Genomic DNA, 20516 nt, shown 5'->3' on the forward strand with positions numbered 1-20516 from the left:
AAATATAAGGATATAATCCTCAGGCAAAAAAACAACAAACAAACAAACTTTACATGATTTGATGTTTTTTAAGAAATTTGTAAGGTGAAAGTTTAGATAGATATCCTTGTTGCAAAGAAATTACAAACTTATTAAAGAAATGACTGCTCATAAAAATTTGTTATTCTAAGAAAAGAAATTGTAGTTCCAAGAAAATATAAAAGGAATAAAAGGGAGAGGGTATTCAAAAAGAAAGATATCATTTCTTGGAATCTCAGTTTCTTTCTCCCGCCTCTTTTTTTTTGTTTTGATTTTTTCGAATACCGAACACAGTTGGCCTCGCATACGGAAACTCCAATTCATACAATTTGAGCTGTTTTTGTATTTTGCGCCAAAATCGTATAGTCTAAGACTAGCAACTCTACCGACTGTAAACTCTTTTCGGCAAAAAAAAACCCGTTTGCGAATTTTCTTCGGCTTTGGGCTTTTTACTTTGATAGTGATTCGTCTTAGACTATAACATAGTCTAACCCTTACAGTGCATTTTTTCAAATTTTAAACTATTTTAGAGCAAAATAAATCAACATTTTCGAGCAAAAATTTGCAATTTTTCCCAGATTTGCTGAAATTTCCACCCTTACAGTGCATTTATCAAAAAACCACCCTTACAGTGCATTTCTGATATTTTGAAAAACATACCCTTAACCGCCGCACATACCCGTCGGTCAATTTGCCTGACTGCCCCCCCCCCCGGGCAGCAGGGCTATTAAGGAGTAATCACCTCGCTCCTCCCTTACATCTCCAAGCTAAATGTAATCAGCCATATAATTATGTCCGGAAAAACATATCCCAAATTATGGCCAGGTATGGATATTTCTTCAAATGGAATGTTTTCGTTATTTGTTTAATAAAAGGGGTTTACTCTTAGTGAAATTTAAATCGGCAAATCACTAAGGCTTTATATTCTTGTTGTAACAAAAATCATAAAAAACTGACAGGATAACTGTATATATTTTTAATTTTGATGATAATCGCACGATGAGCTATTTTTTCTTATTTGGCGCGCGTTCAAAGAGAGCAATTAATCGTTAATTGCATCCTTTAAAGAGCAATTAATCGTTAATCACACTCTTCGATACCGCGCCAATTTTACAAAATTGATTTTAATGTTTCTTTTTATATGTTTTTTTCATCGAACGTTTTAATTAGTTTTGTGAGAAAGAAAAACATAAAGAGAAGAGAAAAATATACAACTTTCAGTGTAATTTACTTTCCTGACGGAAAAAAATAGTAAAACAAATTGTGCGATTAGCTCGTAATCACATAACAACTCGTACAATTCGAAAATTGCACTCGTGATTTTTTTGTTTCGAATTTTCCTCGTCCTTTCGGACTCGGAAAATTATTAACAAAAAAATCACTCGTGCAGTTATTCTCGAATTGCACTCGTTATCATGTGATTACATATACTAAGCAGTGGTCATTTTGTTCTTTTTCTCTCAAAACATACCAAAGATCCTTAGAGTGGCCCTTTTGTGACTACCAGCTCAGAAATTGAAAAGCGACATATTTCACCTTTTTTATTGATTCTTAAAACCACATATTAAACTTACAATTTAAAAAAATTGAGTAACACAATTAATTCCCTAATAAAACAAGAATTCATAAGAAAATGGGTGATTAAGAAAAACACTGTTACAATATTTCTGTTCAAATTAACCAATGACGATTTTTTCGTAGAACTTAATTGCGATTTATCTTTTTTCTTGGGAAACCTCCTTGCTGCCAAACATCTGAAGCTCACATTTTTCCAATTCTAAGCCTTTCAAAAAGAGTTCGTCGGAAATATCAGGAGATATTTTTAGTCAGGGCCACAATCTCGGAGAGTTTAAAGATAATTCTGTTCTTCTTCAAAATCTGCATGATTTGTTATACCCATAAAAGTTCAAGAATACAAGTTAGATATATAACTACAATGATGGACAAAATACTTGGCACAAAAGGGAAATTCACCGGGGTGTTTTGAAACCACAATCGATTTGTAAGTGCTCTAAAGTAGGTTCGAATGGTAGAGTTTTAACTCTGAGTTTTAACGCTAGACTTAAGACTTAGGACCTTAGGATCTGAGGATCCAAAAGTTCAAAAATGGTCCAGTAGGGCTTGAAATATAGCCTAGAAACCAATAAATCCCTCCCAGATCGAAATACTCGATGAAATCAAGTTGAAGGCCTAAAAATTGACATTCTCGCTCGAACTTCAATTTTCGAAAAATTGTAAATTAGCCAAAAGTGCCAATATATTATGACCATTATTGTAGTCCTAAAAAATAAAATTATTCCCATTTGATCGTATCGAAATCTTCAGTTTGTTCGTTTTGCGGTTTTGTCTTCCTTTTTCCCGAGTAATTTTATCAGGGCAGTGGCTAGGGCCGGACCTGAGGTCCCGCTCTAGAATGGAGAAATAAGGCGACTCCTCCCCTCCACTAGCCTGGGTGTTCACAGTTGGGCCTGTGTTATCCCACCCGTAGCCCCCCTTGTCAGGGTACGGCATCGGCAGTTCTGGTTATCAACTCGGTTCCAGTTCTGGCAACGGCAGTGTATCTCGTCAACTCGGTAGTACATCTGGCATGGCAGTTTTTGAACCGTCAACTCGACATTCACTCTGGCGACCGCGCAACAAGTTTTCCCTACAGCCGTCCTAGCTATGCTTTGCCGCTGACTCACGGGACCTCTTGCCAAGGGACATTGGTCTTGCCCCAATCAATGTCGTCATCATTCGGGGCAGCCTTGCTAACACTTTTTATGATGATTGCTTACGATAGTCAGGATAATGCTACCGCATCCGGGATAACCGATGTGCCGCAAGATACGGTTGTGGTGAGAAATGAGCGAATTCCGTATCACAGAAAACAGAATTTGAAACTTGGCGCTTGGAATGTACGTACGACTAACGACAGTGATAAGTCAGCCAGACCAGAAAGAGCAACAGCTATTATTTCTAAGGAACTTCATTCTGCCAACATTGATATCTGTGCCCTCAGTGAGGTGCGTAGGGAGTCGACCGGTAACGTAGTTGAAAAAGATTATACGATCTACTGGAGTGGTGGTACCAAGAAGGAAGCAGGTGTGGGCTTCGCTATCGCAAATACTTTGTCACATGTTACCCTTGATCTGAAACCGATATCCGACAGAGTAATGTGCTTACGTCTCGAACTTGCGTCAGGAGAATACCTTCACCTTGTGAGTGTTTATGGTCCAACAATGCAACGTTCCCAGGAGGAGAAAGAGCTTTTCTACAGTCAACTTAACAACGTTGTCGACTCCAGCAAAGATGATAACCTAATTATTTTGGGCGATTTTAATGCGCGTGTTGGGGCAGATTCAGAAATGTGGCCTGGTGTTATAGGTAAACATGGGGTCGGACGAATGAACTTAAACGGTTTAATGCTTCTTAATTTCTGTACCGAGAATGAGTTTACTGTTATGGGATCAATGTTTCAACTTCCAAACGCCCTGAAATGCACCTGGCAACATTTACGTTCCAAACACTGGCACCAAATCGATCACGTTATCGCCAACACATCGGCAAAGCATAGCATCAATGTCACTAAAGTCGATATCTGTGCTGACTGTTTCACCGACCATAGACTTTTAATTTGTAGATGCTCCTTCTCCCTTAAAAAGAGAAGAAAAGGTAAAAAACCACCTCGAAAACCTTTCTTGAACATGAACGCAGATAAAATAAAGCAACTACAAGATTACCTCAATGACAACCTCGTGAGTAGACCATGTGACTGGAACTCCTTAAAAACTACTTTACAATCCGCCACCGAACTGATCTCTGAAAAAGCAAAGAAAGTATCTCACGATTGGTTTGATGATAATGATGTGCAGATTCTTGCTCTTCTAAGAAACAAACATCTTAATAGAAACGAGCTTCAGAAACGTATTCGTCAAATGAAAAATGATTGGTTTGTTGAAAAAGCTAATCAGATGGAGAGGTTTTATCTCGAGACAACAATTAGAGACTTTTATGCGACTTTACGTGAAATATTACGGTCCTAAAAATCCAAGTCTACCAATCAGATACGCTCCAAGGACGGCACGCTTTTGGTTACCGCAACTCAAATCAAAAGAAGATGGGTCGAGCACTTCTCTGAATTACTTAACCTCCGTTCTCGACACGAATCCGTTCTGAATGAAGTTCGACAGTTCGACAGCTTCCTATCGACAATTCACTTGCTGTACCAATTACTCGAGATGAAATTGATAAGGCACTGAAAAGCACAAAATTAAGAAAAAGCCCTGGTCCAGATGGGATCCTTCCGGAAATCATTGTTTTTGGAGGTGACGCACTTCGAGAATACCTATTGGAGATCTTCAATATCTTTTGGGAGAATGACAACATTCCAGCAGAATTGATCAACCCTAACATATGTATCCTCTTCAAAAAAGGCGATAGGAGTGAGTGTGGTAACTACCGTGGAATATCACTATTGAGTACAGTGGGAAAAGTCATCGCAGACATTGTTTTACAAAGAATTCAAAACCTGCTTCCTAATGTATACCCTGAATCGCAATACGGCTACAGAAGCGGTAGAGGAACAGTCGATGGTATATTCACCCTACGTCAACTGATGGAAAAAACCCGCGAACAGCAATGCCACCTCTACATCGCTTTCATCGATTTCACCAAAGCCTTTGATACCGTTGATCGTCCCCTACTCTTCGCTATCCTTGAAAAAATTGGTTGTCCTCAGAAACTTGTCAGCTTGATCAGAATGCTCTATACGAATGTTGAAGCCCGCATCATAATCGATGGTGAATTGTCAAACCTTTTCAATTACAACAGTGGTGTCAAACAAGGTTGTAAGCTGGCTCCCACTTTATACGGTATCTACGCTGCTATTCTACTTTGGGTTGCCTACAAAGACATCAAACACGAACACTCAGTACTGATCAGATTCCGAACTGATGGCAAATTTTTTGACTTGAGAAGACTTAAAGCAAAATCAAAGGTCTTCCTTGAGTATCTTCGTGAAGCTCAATACGCCGACGATATTGCCATCGCTAGCAATACAGGTCCTGGATTGCAAACGCTTCTTACATCCTACAATCTCACCTCTATTCGTTTCGGACTTATGATAAATGTTAAGAAGACAGAAACCATGTGCATCGGTCCTGAAATCATATTTTTTGTCAACGAATCACCGTTAAAGAATGTCAACCGCTTCAAATACCTTGGAAGTTTCGTTTCATCTGATTGCACGCTGAGGGAGGAAATTACAGCACGCTTTCAGGCAACATCCTGTGCATATGGACGTTTGAAACAGCGTGTGTTCAATAATCATGACCTTACCATATCCACCAAATTGAGTGTATACAAGCAATGTCTCATGCCTATTCTATTGTATGGGAGTGAGACCTGGACACTATACGCTCACGAAATCCGTCAACTTCGTACATTTCAACAACGGCATCTACGAACCATCTTGAAAATCAAATGGGATGATTTTGTCAGCAACGAAGACGTACTGAAAAGATCAAACGTAGAAGATGTTGAGATTTCGCTTGCCAAAAGCAAGTTAAGATGGCTTGGGCATGTTGTCAGGATGGATGATAGTCGACACGTGAAAATGTTGTTATATGGAGAAAGAACTGATGGCTCCAGACCAATCGGCAGACCTAAACTCCGATATAAAGATAATATTAAATCTCTCTTGAAAACTGGAGATTTGTTAGAAACGTGGCAAGAACTTGCTTTGAACAGAACTAGATGGCGCTCTGGTACAAAGAAAGTATGTACAAAGTTAAATGAAAAACGTATTCAGAGCTATGAACGAAGAAAACAAAAAAGAAGATAGTTTTCATAGTATTTACCCTTTTGTAGTAGACATATGTATATAAACTTGTTAGTATTTTACTCGACACCGAGGCTAGGCATATTATTATTATTATTATTTCCCGAGCTCCTAGAAAAAAAAGTTTGTATCACTTTTCTATCAGTTTTTAGTTTTGTCAATGTCTATTTGATCTTATCTCAAAATGTAATCTAAGAAGGGACCTATGGGTTTCAAGTATAAAAGACTCTTATCATTTTCATTATTCGTAGTAACCACTGTCTCGGCCTTGCAAATGAATTTCAAATAAAGGGTTGAGCTGGAGTTTTTATAAGATACTTTAATTTGGTCATTTGACGTAATAGAAATAACGAATTCTTTAGAGAAAGCAGCAAAATCTGGCAAAATTGTTTTTTTTTTACAGATTAACGACCAACCAAATGAAATAAAGAGCTTGTAAAAACTCTAACTTGTCCCTAAAAGTTGATTTCTTGCATTTTGTAAGGATCAGATCATACCTTTATGTTCTTCATCAGAGCTTACGGCGCATCATCATTTGGACAAACTCGGGTTCGACTTCCTTACCATTATACCAAGAGATCTCACCATTGTCGGTACCTTTGGTGAATTTGTAATTACCCGTCAACAGCGTGGTGTAGCAATCATTGAACCACCAGCCAACTCTTCCGTATGCAGACGAACAATGTCTAGGAGAATAGTTGTCATTATCCTGATCATACGTTGAAAAATTCATGTTGTTGTGGTAACTAGGAAAATTAGTCAAATAAGATGCATTGCCTGATGCACCACTGATCTTCAATGTGTATTTGCTCGCCTCATCTCCAATTTCAAAAGTATCATATTTTGCATAAACTGGTTTTGTTTGTCCTTTCATTCGCATATTGATGAGCAGTGTGGAGCTTTTGGGCGCAAAGGTAGGTTTGGTGAGATCGTGCATATTTTCATTTCCGAACCAAAATCCAGTTAAAAGCTTTCCAAATCCGAACTTGTAATCTTTCCAGGGTCTTTGGAAATTGACAGAGCCATCTTGGCGACGCAAAATGGTTGTGAAACCACCTCCTTGGCTCGTTTGATCGCAAAAGACATTAATCTCGCTGAATCGAGGGCCATGGATTTTGTACAAACCATTTTTTCGAAAGCCAGCTTGTAGAAATTCCAAGCAATCTTGCATCGGCTCGACGTCTGTACAATCACAGTTGCTACTATCCTTGATTGGTTTGCAAGGAGCGCAGTGTCCATGAAGCTTTCTTAGGTATCCAACTTCAGAGTTCAAAAGTTGAACTTCTTTTTGTAGGTGTTGAGTAGATTGTTTCAACACATGAACGTTTTGTCGAAGATTTGTGATGGTTTTATCCAATAAACGCCCAGCAGTTTGGTTTGTTGAGGTTGAAGAAGCTTGAAAGATACAAACGAATAGTTGAATGCAAATGATCGCTAACATTTTTGATGTCTCCATAAGTCTGATGTTCTCTGAAGTATTGTTTCTCGAAGAAGGTTGCACCTTTTATACTCTCATTTGGGTGATCGAGGCGAGATGATCGTTTTGACGACTAGTCTAGGATAATGAATATCCAGAACAACTGCTTAACGAAACCAAATAAATTCACCAAAATCTGCATCTTCAGAATGTTGGTCTTCAAATGTATTAATAATGTACACCCTCCACGATCTTTTGATCATATAAATCATAAGAAATAAACAGTGCTTAACCATTTATCTATACTTTTAAATTGGGAAGTCCTCATAAACACGTCACTATTGCAAGGTAATCGAGATATTTAGTCTCGATTGATAGACAAAAATTATTATGACTTAAACAAGTACATATTGAATTCAAATATTGGCATCATGTATTACCACAGTTGTCTAAAAATCAACTATTTGGAAGTCTGTTTCAACTGTGTGCAATGAAAATTATAAATTTTGCTACCAGGGGGTCTCACTATATCAAGCATAGCTCACTGTCATTGACTCTTTGATTTCACTTGGTGTACCGCTGCACCCCTGCAAGCTCCTTTTTTACTAATCTGGGGACAAGTATTCCCTCAAAAGGCTCTCTGTCTAATACGACATGATACGACTGATTGTCGAGAACTAATTTTGAAATACTTATATTATATACTACTGAGTGTTTGTCCCAAAGACATCCAGAAATTAGATGTGGCAAGTTGCCTGTCTATTTGTAACCCATTTAGTTGTGGAGTGATTGAAAATTAATTACACCGTCCAGAAATTAAAATTTTACCCTTTTTCTAGGGTTTATTAATAGAAACACTTTTCAAGTTTTTTTGAGCTTTATGCAAAATTTTAACAAACTGAGAGTACAATAGAATGGTGGCAAGTATCATTCAATAAAATCAAAACAAAAGTAAAAAATACAAACCTGGAAGCCAAAACTTCGCCCGTAAAAGCATTCTCTGTTAATCTTTTCAAAATCGATCATCATATCATCCACTACACAGTCATGTGGGAAAAGATTGCCAACATCACTGTAGTCTAACAGTACGATAGCCAGATGAGAAATAGTCAAAAGACGCGTCAACACTTGTGAATAAGACTCTAGTTCCATGTACACGTGATAACTTCGGAAGAATATTTTCTCACGACTTCGTTGAATGTGTCTTGAGAGTTCTTGTATTTTGATTAAGCATGATTCAATGATACTGATAATGCTACGATATCCATTCCCTGTAAAGAAAAAAATCAACAAGTGATACTTTTATGGACCTACCTGGTTATGCATTTAACACATATATAATTGATATCTACGTGAGCATGACCGTTAAACAATCATTCAGAACACAAATAGTGACGATCTATTAAAATTAGTGATTGGTTCTTATTAAAAAAAAACGTTTGGAAACCAAAATTTCATGCCCTTGAAATATTCTTTCATATTCAAGACTTCGTGAGCAAAAAAAACATCTATCTCATCAAAAAATTGAGTAATTTGGCTAAGAACATTGATGTATCCTGATTCTTTTAGATAAACATACGTTATTTGAGCTAAAAAATTCTTTTTTTACAAAAATCTGCTTGAGCTATCTATTACCTACTTTCATGCAAAAAATCAATGATCCAATATTTCACAAAGTCCAAATTTGCCCAAAAACATTTTTTTCGAAAATTGGATTCCGTCACATTCGAGGGTTTATAATTATGCATCTTTGTGCAAAAAATCATAAAGAATGAAAGAGCCAATCTTGAGAAAAGCTAATACCTAAGTAATTGATAATGTGCTTATAAAAAAATATCAAATTTGGCCAGTTTTTCTATAATAACACGCCAAGCAACAAAAATTTCATGTCTAAACACACATATTCTTCAAAAGTAAGCCCTCATGAGCAAAAAAACATCTATCTTATTAAAAATTGAGTAATTTGACTAAGAACATTGATGTATGCTTATTAATAGTGATTCTTATAGATAAACATGCGTTTTTTGAGCCAACAAATTTTTTTTTGCAAAAATCTGCTTGAGCCATCTTTTACATATGATGGTACCCTACTTCCATGCAAAAAATCTGAAAAAACTAATGATCCAATTTTTCACAAAGTCCAAAAAACCTGTTTCTTAGCCGTTTTTTGGTCCAAATTTGCCCAAAAAATTTTTTTTTCGAAAATCGGGCTCCGTCACATTTTGGCCACTACCATTTTGCACCTTTGTACCAAAAATCAAAAGATTCCTATGATTCAATCCCGAGAAAAGTTGGTAACAGACGAACGGACGAACGAACGAACGGACGAACAAACACAGGTTAATTTATAGGACCTCCACCGGGGTAGGTCCAAAAATTTAAAGTTTTTGGATTCGAAAGCCAAAATAAATACTGTATTCTTTTTGACAAACCATGGCTTAGACAGGTGCGCCCTAGAAACTTTGTTGACCCGTAGCATCATATAACTAAAAAATATTGTGAACATGTGTGAACACGAGAAAAAAAGAGGAAAACCTTTTTTACTGGCGAAATTTTCACAGAATACTTATTTGTTTTACATAGCCTTTTATTCCCAAATACTATCTTAAGGATTAAGCCCCAGAGATGTAGTTAAAAAAATGGGTGAAAAATACATTAGTTGGTTCCCTCAGTTAATCAAGCTAAAAATTTAGTAATGCAAGTCTATGATACAAAGTACCTGCCTGTTGTTATTTGAGCTTGAAAAGAATAATATACTCAAAAGTTATTATGAAACGAACCTTTTGAAGTTGGGCTGGCGTCAAATTTTGAACAGCAATTTGTGATAACACCTAGGGACATTTGTAGAGGGTCCAACACGTTAATGATGTTTTGAAATGAACTGTGAAAGTCTTGTTTTTGTTTTTGATTGAAAAACTCTAAATTGTCTGTGGATGATTCTAACACATTCTTGAAGATCCCGTTCAAATGCTTGTACTCTCCAGACACTAAAAAAGAAAAAAAAAAAGTAAAACGCGTTAATGACAAGATTTATATAGTTAGTAAATCAATTTTCAAGATGCTATAGATAAACAGCACTTGTTTCAATATGAAAATTACTTAACCCATTAAAGCTGCAATATAAAAGATATCAAACTTTTTTTCTATGAGAGCTTTGGCTTTCTTTTTGGATGCAAACAAAACGCAAAAGTAGTTTGAGAAGTTGTAAGAAGTTGATTTTATCGTCCATTCATGAACTTATTAAGCTAAAGGTTGTTTTTGATTTTCGTAGATGGCTAATAAAATAATGGAGATGCTACGTTCCTCATGTTATGAACTGATGAACTTTTATTTGGTGATGATACCTTACTCTCAAGGCTTTGAAAATTTTTGTGCTCCGTATTTTGATATTTTAATGGTAACAGGACATATTTCAGTTGCTGGGATGAAGAGTTAGGAAAAGATTTGTCGTTATGAACAAAGAAACATTTAATTCTAAATTTTCAACGTTGCATTCGTTACCATGGGTTATTTTGTTTTAGTCAATTTATGTTCCTTGACAGTGGGGAGTGTAACTGCTAAATTGGCAGGGATATGTAATAGCGAACCTGGATAACGCACATTTGAAAAAGCCTTGTTGCTCCGGCCTAGGAGCCTTTAATTCTCTCTTCCGACAATCGTCAAGACATTTTTTGTCTGTTTATCTAATCCGATGATCTATTCCGATTTAACAAAAACGGATCACTGATTCCGATAATACTGTGATTTGATTGGCCGAAAAGTATTTAGAAAAAGATGGCTATCGAAAGGTCGTGGACTGGTGAGCTGTGAATACTGGCAAATCTCAGTGAAAAATTGATCATTTTCATCCTTATTCATGATGTTTTGGACATGATTTATGAGAAGTTTGATGGTGCGTTGTACGTTGTACTGCTACTGTATACTGAATTCAAATACGTGTGTTTCTCATGATTTTATGCTGTAAAAATGATCTATTTTGGACTTTTGGTCATTTTTCATGATGATATAATTGGTGGTTGTCCCTTTTGGATTTTCAAACTTGACAATGAAACTTTCAAACACACAGCCATTGATACACAGTATTTTTTGTGGTGTTATGTATGGCTGAAAATGATCCTGTTTTGGACATCACTATGAGAATTCAGTAAAGGATACTAAAACACAATTACTGTGTAAATTTGAACAACATTGGAGAAATTTTCACAGTATTATGGCTGAAAATGATCGCTTTTGGACTTTGTCGTAATTTCGTCGCGGCTGGCGACCGTTCCTTTTGATTTTTCAAACCCGACACAGATTTTTTACAAACATATCACTATGAAAATTCAGTAGAGGATACTAAAACACAATTCCTGCGTTAATTTTTGAACAAGATCGGAGAAATTTTCACAGTGTTATAACTGAAAATGATATTTTTTGGACTTTGTCGTAATTTCATTGGCTGGGGCGACCGTTCCTTTTGAACATTTTCCAAACGCGAAACAGGTTTTTTCCAAATATAACACTATTTATTACATACACACTATGGAACCATTTTATTTGGTTTATCTTACTCTTCTCCAAGTATTATCCCAGCAGAAAAAATAATGCTTAGCTAAAAACCCGTGGCTTAATGGGATAAACTTTTGCGGGGATTAAATTTTGCTGATTTCGCGGATTTGGGTGTCATCCGCAAAATTAAGTCTCAATGGAAATTTGGAAAGGCCTCATCCGCGAAATATTTCTAAACAAAACTCAAAATTTGTCAAACAAATACTTTTTGAATGTATACGGGCATCAAAGAAGTGCTAATAATGTGTATTTCAACAACCAAAATGCACGATTTGACAGTTAAGTCACAAAATCGTGAAAATATTGCCACACGCGAAATTTAGTCCCTGCAAAATTTTTAAATTTCGCGGGTAGGCCCAATCGTGAAATTAAATCCTCGCGAAAGTTTATCCCATTAACGAAATTTTATCCGGACAATCAAATCAACGGCGCATCATTGCTTCGCTATTGGCAAGTTTAGAAAGAAATAAATTTATAAGAACTTGGAAATATTGACTTCTAAATGTTTATCTCCTTTAGCTCCAATTTTGAACTTTTTAGTTGAGGATGAGTGGGCGGGGGATGGGCTTGGTTATTTAAGCAAGAAAGTGCATGTGTAATCACTTAGAAGAGCTAAACTTCCAGCTGGTTTATTTATTCGTTAAGATTATTTCTCATACTCGCTCTGCAATAGATTTATTGCTTTGGTTTCTGATCTGTTCTGATGAGTAGTTTGTGGGCAACGTTCGAACACAACTAACTCAACAAGCTCATCTTTCACATCTTTTAATCTCTAAAGCCGGAGCTTCCAGCGCAGCTGGTTTATTCTATCTCTGTACCCTGACATTAAAATTTGATATGAAATTTAACTTTTTTAATTATAAACTTGTGAAATTTGGATTTCCTCTTAGCCAATGATTCTGCTGCTGCATTTATCCTTCACGATTAAAAACTTTTAATTATCAAGAGGGTCTGTAAACAGCCCTGTGAATTCAGACGAAATCATATTGGCACGTAAGAAAAAATTTTGCCGACCTAGAGGTCATTTTAGGTCGGCAAAGCTGTCCTAAGTAGCTTGTTTAGGTCGACAAAGACGAACTATCAAATTCAGCTGCTCTATAATTGTGTTAATAAGTTTTATGTTTTGTAAAGAGAATGGAATGAGGCTCGATTATCAATGTGTTATCAAATGATAACACAATTAGATTAACCTAACAAATAATATTTTTCCTCTTTAGGTCGGCTTTGCTGACCCAAAACATTTCTTTTGTCGGCACGCCGACCTAGAGTGTAAATTACGTTGGCAAGTAAAAGCCGACTTCAGCTCAATATACGTTGGCTTTCAGGTCGGCATTGCCGAATGCCGACCTGGATTCACAGGGCTGCTGTAAAACATTGGTGAATGACACTTTAAAAAAATGAAAAACATTGTTTTCATTAGTAAAGTTATAAGTAATTTCTTCTGTAAGATTAAAAATAGCACTTTTTCATTTAAAATACCACTCTACACTCACTTTCTAACTAATATTTTCAGATAGCGAGTCGGTATGTCTGATTATGGAAAAAATTTCAAGTTAATTGAAACAATATTTGTCAAAATATTTACATCCAAAATTTCTAAAGAGGAATTATGAAAGCTTCTCAAATTCATAACACGCACTGATAAATTTAGATTTCATTTACAAGGAAACTTTTGGGGTATCTTTTGCAAATATGATTTAGATGAAAAGCGGGAACATCATAGCAAAATATGTGCAGACGTACTGCATGAGTACTTTGTCCGCTTCATTTTTCTTATAAAAACAGAACACTCAAGGGGACAGAGATAGCTTTCTATTATGAACAGTTTACAATAGAAAAGACAAAGAAGCAATCCGCTAAGGAATTCTCGCCCTTCATCCAGCTTCACTATTACATATCCCTGATGTAACTTTGTGTACTAATTGTTTTTGAGTTCCTTTTATTCGATTGTATCATCTTAAAGGTTTTGTCTTTAAATAAGAGTGTTATCGTTTGCTTACTCGTCAATTTTAATTCACAAGCTTTATAATATTGGATTGACACGGATGTGGAGCAAGATTGGTCAGAAAGAGAAAAAAAACATTTTTTGCTTATATCAGCATAATATAACAATAGTAAGACACTGTCCTTATATGAAATATGTGTCTGATATGAATGGAAACACTAATGTAAAAAGAAAACCTTTTAATTTATGTTCAATTAATTGATAATTCTATACTGTAAGCAGTGGTACAATAATATTTTTGCATCTGAAAATTCAAGACTTGAGTTTTACAAAATATTTTGGGCATTTTCTTACCATTCCAAAAAAGGAAAAGATTGTTGTGTTTGAGTGATCTTTTGTTGTGCCCTTTTGTGACTCTAGAAATCTTTTAAGATAGAAATATTAGAGGTTTGCAACACCTGTTAAGAAGTTGTAATCTAGGATTTGGAAATTTACTCGTTCATTACCAAACTATAATAAGTCTTCCACGAACTTTGCATAATTAAAACGAATTCAAGGTTGGGGCAATTTCACAAATCTTATAAGAGTTTGTTAATGTGTTAATGTAACACAATTTTCTTTACGATATCTTGACCACTTTACGTGTCTTTTTCAAGTTCGATGTTTTTAATGTGTTAATGTATATATTCTTTAAAATCGAAAAATGTGTACAAATCTGTACTAGCTTTAAGGCTAATAAAATTTGAATGCCTATTTTACAACATGAATCATTCATCATCATCTGTTGATGCCCAATCGCTGACGATTTCTTCTGTAGTGTGTATTGGTTTATAATTTGAAGATATTTTGTTTAGTTTTGTAATATTCTAACGACACGTAATTTCTTCCTCTTATGCGCCAGTTGAATCTTTTACTGTTATTGTCTTTAACAAGTTTCTTTGCTTGTTCCTGCATCTCCTTGATCTTTTTCTGTTTGTTGATTGTGAAATCTTCTGTGATACTTACCTCGTACTTAACAAGTTTCTTTCAGCATGTGTACATTTTTCATGATAAGATCTTTGTCATGCTGACTTTGTAGGGTGACTTTAAGAGAACGTTCATTCTTTGTTTTTCTTTCTCCTTATCTGCGGTGAGTATAACATTGATTTCTGGAAACTCCTCCAGGAGTTCTTGAAACCGAACTATGTCATATTCTCTCCCATTTTCTTCTTCTTCCTTATCTGGGCCTAAATATTTGAGAAACCTGTGAACGATCATATTCAGTTTTCTAGATTTTATGTCTTTTTTTCCCTTTCTTCCTTCCGTTTGTTCTTCTACAGATCTTGAGTCTTCTTTGAGCTTATTGGTAATCTCGGCGTATCGACGAAAAAGTTCAGACGTTTCCCGACGTCTTGAGGCCGAAAAAAAGTCCCAAAGTGCTTGGAGTTTTGATATTTAGAAAGTAGATATCCTAACTTAAAATTTGAGCTATCACTTTTTAAATTTGACCAACTTGTTCTATGCTTATGAGCTTTTAAAGTCAAAATTCACTTTGCGGAAAGTGTAAAAAACACGTAAAAAAGGGGTATCAAATTTGGTATTTTTAGACGTTTTTGATATACAGTTTTTGAAAAAAATCTATGAAAGCGCCAATTTTTATAAAAACTAGTCTTGTTTTAAACAAAAACTACTTTCAAAGGTGTTTTTATTAATTATTAATGTCATAAAACTCGTTAAATAAGTCAATTTGTAAGTGGTTTTCTAATTGATTGCATACATCTCCGCCAGACCAAAACATTCCTGAATGGATCACGGATTCCCCATTTATTGAAGTGCATAAAATCATAAGCATATAATCAACATGAATGAGCAAGGGATACAATAGCACAATTTCTCAGAGTCCTCTTAGTGCATAAAAGCAGAAGTAAAACCAATTTCATTCAATGACTGAGCTAGCCGGCCTGAGCAAGGGCTATAATAATAGCACAATCTCTCAGAGATACCTCTTTTTTACGTGTTTTTTACACTTTTCGAAAAGTGAATTTTGACTTTAAAAGCTGATAAGTAGAGAACAAGTTGGTCAAATTTAAAAAGTCAAGCACTTTGGGACATTTGTTCGGCCTCAAGACGTCGGGAAACGTCTGAACTTTTTCTTGGGTCACCCGGTATGTTTTCTTTGGTGTCTCCATCATTATATCTGCTGTGTGTGCTTTATTTCCTCCTTTATCATGCTTCTTGTCTTTTCCTCAATTTCTCGTAGTTTTTCTGCCAGAAAGGTTTTGAGGTCATTTTTCACAGGTTGTTGTGTTGTCCAGTTTTTGTATGACGTTTTCTTTCTTTTTAAGTTCATTTCCAGACGGTGTGAATCAAACGAATCGAACGCTGAATCAATTGAATTGAGCACAATAGAATAATTGCAATTCGATTGTCAAACGCAATCAAATCGCAATCGAATATTACCCAGGATTTACCGTTTGACTACTTCGATTGTATTCGATTGTATTCGATTATGTTTGATTACGTTTGATTGATCCAATTGTATTAGATTTTATTCGCTTTTGTACGTTACTTAAGCGCTCGGTAGCCCACGCTAAAAAGCTCTAACCGAGTGATCCAATTTAATTTAATCGCAATCAAACTCATTGAACATAATTGTAATAAAAACAAGCTAGATGCTGAATGGACCTACCTGATGATGAAAGTTAGATAGCAATGCGAGGAGAAAAAAATCAGTCAGAAAATATAGCGTTTAGCGAAAATGCATAACGCAATAAATTCATAATTGATTGTTAATAAGGGGAGAGGGAAGGGTTGTAGGGAAAAAATAAATAGAAAGTTCTGGTCGCAAAAATCAGTTTTATTGACAATTGAATCATGCTTGATGGTGAGCATTGTTATCAATAATGTTTTTGTGTCAAAAACATAGAAATACAAGGAAAAAAATCTAATGAAATCTGCAAAAACGGCGATTTCCGGCATTTTCGACTGGAAAAAAGAATTTCTCAAAAATCGAACTCAGCCATGTTTTGAGCATTGCGAATGCGCATCTTTCTGCAAAAAAATCAGAAAAAACTAAAAATGAAAATTCAAGAAAAAATTCCAGAAAAACGGAGATTTCCGGCATTTTCGGCCTTAAAAAAATTTTTCTCAAAAATCGGACTTGGCAATGTTTCGGGCAATATCAATACGCATCTTTGAGCGAAAAATCAGAAAAAACTAATGATAAAATCTCGAGAAAATGCCAAAAAAACAGTTTTTCCGGCATATTTCCGGCATTTTCGGCCGGAAAAAAATGTTTTTCGAAAATCGGGCTCCGTCACTTTTTAGGTATTGTCATTTTACATCAGTGTGCAAAATTTCATAAAAAAATATAAAGTACAGCTCGAGAAAATTAAGAAATACCGCTTTTCCGGCGAAAATCAGCTGTTCCGGCAATTTTTAGAAAGTTCCGGCTTCAAAAATCAGTTTTATCGAAAATTGAACCATGCTTGATCGTGGACATTGCTGTTGATAATGTTTTTGTATGAAAAAACAACGAAATATAAGGTAAAAGTCCGATGAAAATCTGCAAAAACGGCGATTTCCGGCATTTTTGACCGGAACAGATTTTTTCTCAAAAATCGGACTGTGCCATGTTTTGGACATTGCTTATACGCATCTTTGTGCAAAAAATCTGAAAAAACTAATGATGAAATCTCGAGAAAATGCTAAAAAACCGGTTTTTCCTGCATATTTCCAGCATTTTCGGCCGGAAATGATTTTTTTTCGAAAATCAGGCTCCGCCACATTTTGGGCATTACCATTTTGCATCATTGTGCCAAAAATCAGAAAAAACTAATCTCGAGAAAAGCTGGTAACAGACGGACGGACGGACGAACGGACGGACAAAGGTTAAAGGGACCCCTCGCTTGTTTGTGATCTTTATGAAATCAAATTATATTGGTCCAAAAACCCCTAACAGCATATTCAAAGAACATAAAACTTACTGCTAGTTCCTTTAGAGATATAGAAAAATTCCTCTGAAAACAATATGGCGTCTCCGTCTGACTGAAACCAACACAACCAGGGCTCATTGGGAGTTCTGAAGCCGATACCGATTCTCCATAAACCCGCAACTCGACTCCAAGCAAAGGGTTTTTCTTAGGAGAAGAGCGCGGATTCTAGACTGTTTGAACAAGAGCTGGCCTCTACACTCGTACTCTAATTTTCTGGTGCATTTGTGTCAACAACTTGGTGGGACAAGAGCGCGAGAAAATTCGAAGGCCTTCAGAAGCCATTTGAAATTTCTGAAAGTTGAGTGAACATAAAATTTATAATTTGTAATTATGGAGCGAAGAAAGAGTTTTGCGTGCTAATACTTTGGGAAGTTGCTTTTCATATGATTATGAAGTGAGTGTCTTGTTATCATTTTTAAGCGAGGGTTCCTTTAATATAAAGGACCTCCAGGTAGGTCCAAAAAATTGAAGATTAATCAAATGTAATTGATAATCGATCGAACCAATCGAACACAGTCAACTATCAATCTAACCAATCTAACCTTACTCAAACGCAATCGAACACAATCGAATCAGCTGTTCGATTGAGATTCGATTACGTTCGACAATTGAATTGCAATTATTCAATCGCGTTTGAATACGTTCGATTGGTTTGATTGTGATTTTTATTCAAAGTTGTTCAATTGACACCACCTGATCATTTTGCATCATATGTTGAGTGTTGTGAACAGGGGGGGTGAAGCAGTTAGTACAAGACATCATGCCGGTTAGTACCGTGGTGGTGTGCCAGATGAATTGGATAAAATCACTTAGTACTCAGATGTACTAACTGCAAAAAAGGGTGGTCCCCTGCTAAAAATTTGCCAAATTTTGGTACTAACAACTGTGTAAAAAATAGGATTTTGTGAGAAAATTAAAAAAAAAGACCGTATTTTACCAAAAATTTTTTTGGGAAGTAGACTTTTTTTTCTAATTTTCGAAATTTTTTTTTAAAATCTTCAAAACAATTTGCTGGTTGCAATAGAATTTTGATTTTCTAAAATGTTGTTTTTTCCTATTGAAAGCTACGGAAAATTGAGTCATTTTTAAGATATTAAATTTTATTTTATTTGATTTTATTGAATTTATGAAGGTCAAAAGCCTTTTTCAAGGCTAAATTCAGTTAGTACTAACTGTACTAAGTGTACCAAGGTGGTGGTGTTACTAACTTCTTCCGAGAAAGCAGTTAGTAGGCATGATGTCTTGTACTAACTGCTTCACCCCCCCTGTTGTGAATACAATTGTTTAGGGTAAACAAACGCGTTTTTGTCGGCAAGGGGTTAGGCGGCAATCACAAATATCTTCATTTCGCGTCCTCGTTGGGTCTAAAAAGTGAGTTGGCTTTTTCGGGTTTCCATTTTTCAATTCATTTTTGGAGTGCATTCTTGGAGGAAACTGCCAGCGAGCCAGCAGCCAAAACAACCGCGTGTAATGGGTGATTTAAAATTATGACCTTTGAACACTGTGACCTCCGACCCCAAAATGGCGCATGTAATGATAAACAAAGTCAAAATGCTAAGAAATCGCTCGCAAAAAATTGGCAATAATAAAATTTTTGAACGAAGGAAAGGTCATTGACAGAAAAAGTCCGACTCACCGACTCAATTCTACTCAATTTTCGAGAGTCGGTCGGGGGACGCCAAACGAAGAACTTTGTGATTGCCGCCTTAGGGAAAATGGGTTTTTAGACTTCTAAATTTTGATAGGATCTCTTTTAGGTAAAAAATTTTCTTTAATGAAATGTAGGCAAAAACGGGTTTGTATACCTCCCTCCAGAGACCAAAAGAAAACGTTGGAATTCATCTGTTTTGCCATATTACACACCATATTTTGCAAGTTGCACCATACAGTTAGTCACACTAGCGTCCTGCCAAAATGCGTATCAAAGATTAATGCTGCGAAAGCGCTATACCGTTTACCTGACTCTCAAGCCAAAAATGTGATGCAAAACTTCTAAAAGGGTTTATGGAAAAATAACCCGGCGCTTTTAAATGAAATTAACGTTCTCAAAAACTATGAAATTGCCCAGGGGGGGGGGGGGCAAGCAGTTAGTACACGACACCCATGACACTTAGTACCGTGGTGGGTCCATTTTTCAAATTTTCAAAATGCAGTTAGTACACCAGTGTACTAACTGCTAAAAGGGGTGGTGTATACAGAATTTTGGAAGAAAAAAGGTGTATTTTAACTGTTTTCAAAACAAGAATTTTAAACTAGATTTCTCAGATTTTTACTGTTATCAGTTTATGAGAGGTTTATGGTTCTATCTTTTTTATGTATCTTCTTTCTCGGACAGTCAGGAATATTTTAAACAGCTTGACACATGACATTACAATTCTCGGATCTTAGAACTCTTAGAAATATTAAAATAAACATTCGAATTTGAAAATTTGACCTTTCAACGTTTTCTGTTTTGTTTGGTAATCCGATCATCCGATCCCAATCGGGAAAATTAGGAAATTATCTAAAGTGGTGGATAAGTTGCTGACCAAACCATGCTGTGTTTCTGTCTAAAAATGTTCTGGAAAGTCATTATGTCACTTTAACTAGGTTAGCACTGTTACAAACTCTTTTTTCCTCAGTTTCATCGAGAGATATGATTATACTTTTTACAAAAAAGTGGAAAACGGGAAAATGATCTTTTTGGTGTTTTTGTCTCGTTATTCATCATTTTTCCCCCCACCAGCCCCCACTGGCGGTGAACTACTCCATAATTTGTTATATTTTTATTTGTTTGAAAGTAGTTGGTGG

At 35.9% G+C, this 20516-nt stretch overlaps 2 protein-coding genes across 2 annotated transcripts in view; both read right to left on the bottom strand.

Moving 5' to 3' along the window:
• LOC136807418 (hormone-sensitive lipase-like) overlaps positions 1–20516 on the bottom strand; it is a 39747-nt gene that overhangs the window by 18198 nt on the left and 1033 nt on the right. Inside the window, exons 2-3 of the mRNA XM_067064002.1 lie at positions 10037–10243; positions 8223–8527 (exon numbers count right to left, since the gene is read on the bottom strand). Of these exons, the coding sequence (XP_066920103.1) occupies positions 8223–8527; positions 10037–10243 (512 nt within the window). The remainder of the gene's footprint in view (positions 1–8222; positions 8528–10036; positions 10244–20516) is intronic.
• LOC136807419 (fibrinogen-like protein A) lies at positions 6336–7295 on the bottom strand. The gene has a single exon (XM_067064004.1). It carries the CDS (start codon positions 7293–7295, stop codon positions 6351–6353), a length of 945 nt encoding a protein of 314 aa, XP_066920105.1. The 3' UTR covers positions 6336–6350.

Source organism: Clytia hemisphaerica, unplaced genomic scaffold (genome assembly GCF_902728285.1).
Source record: "Clytia hemisphaerica strain Z4C2 unplaced genomic scaffold, Clytia hemisphaerica genome assembly, whole genome shotgun sequence".
NCBI lineage: Eukaryota > Metazoa > Cnidaria > Hydrozoa > Leptothecata > Clytiidae > Clytia > Clytia hemisphaerica.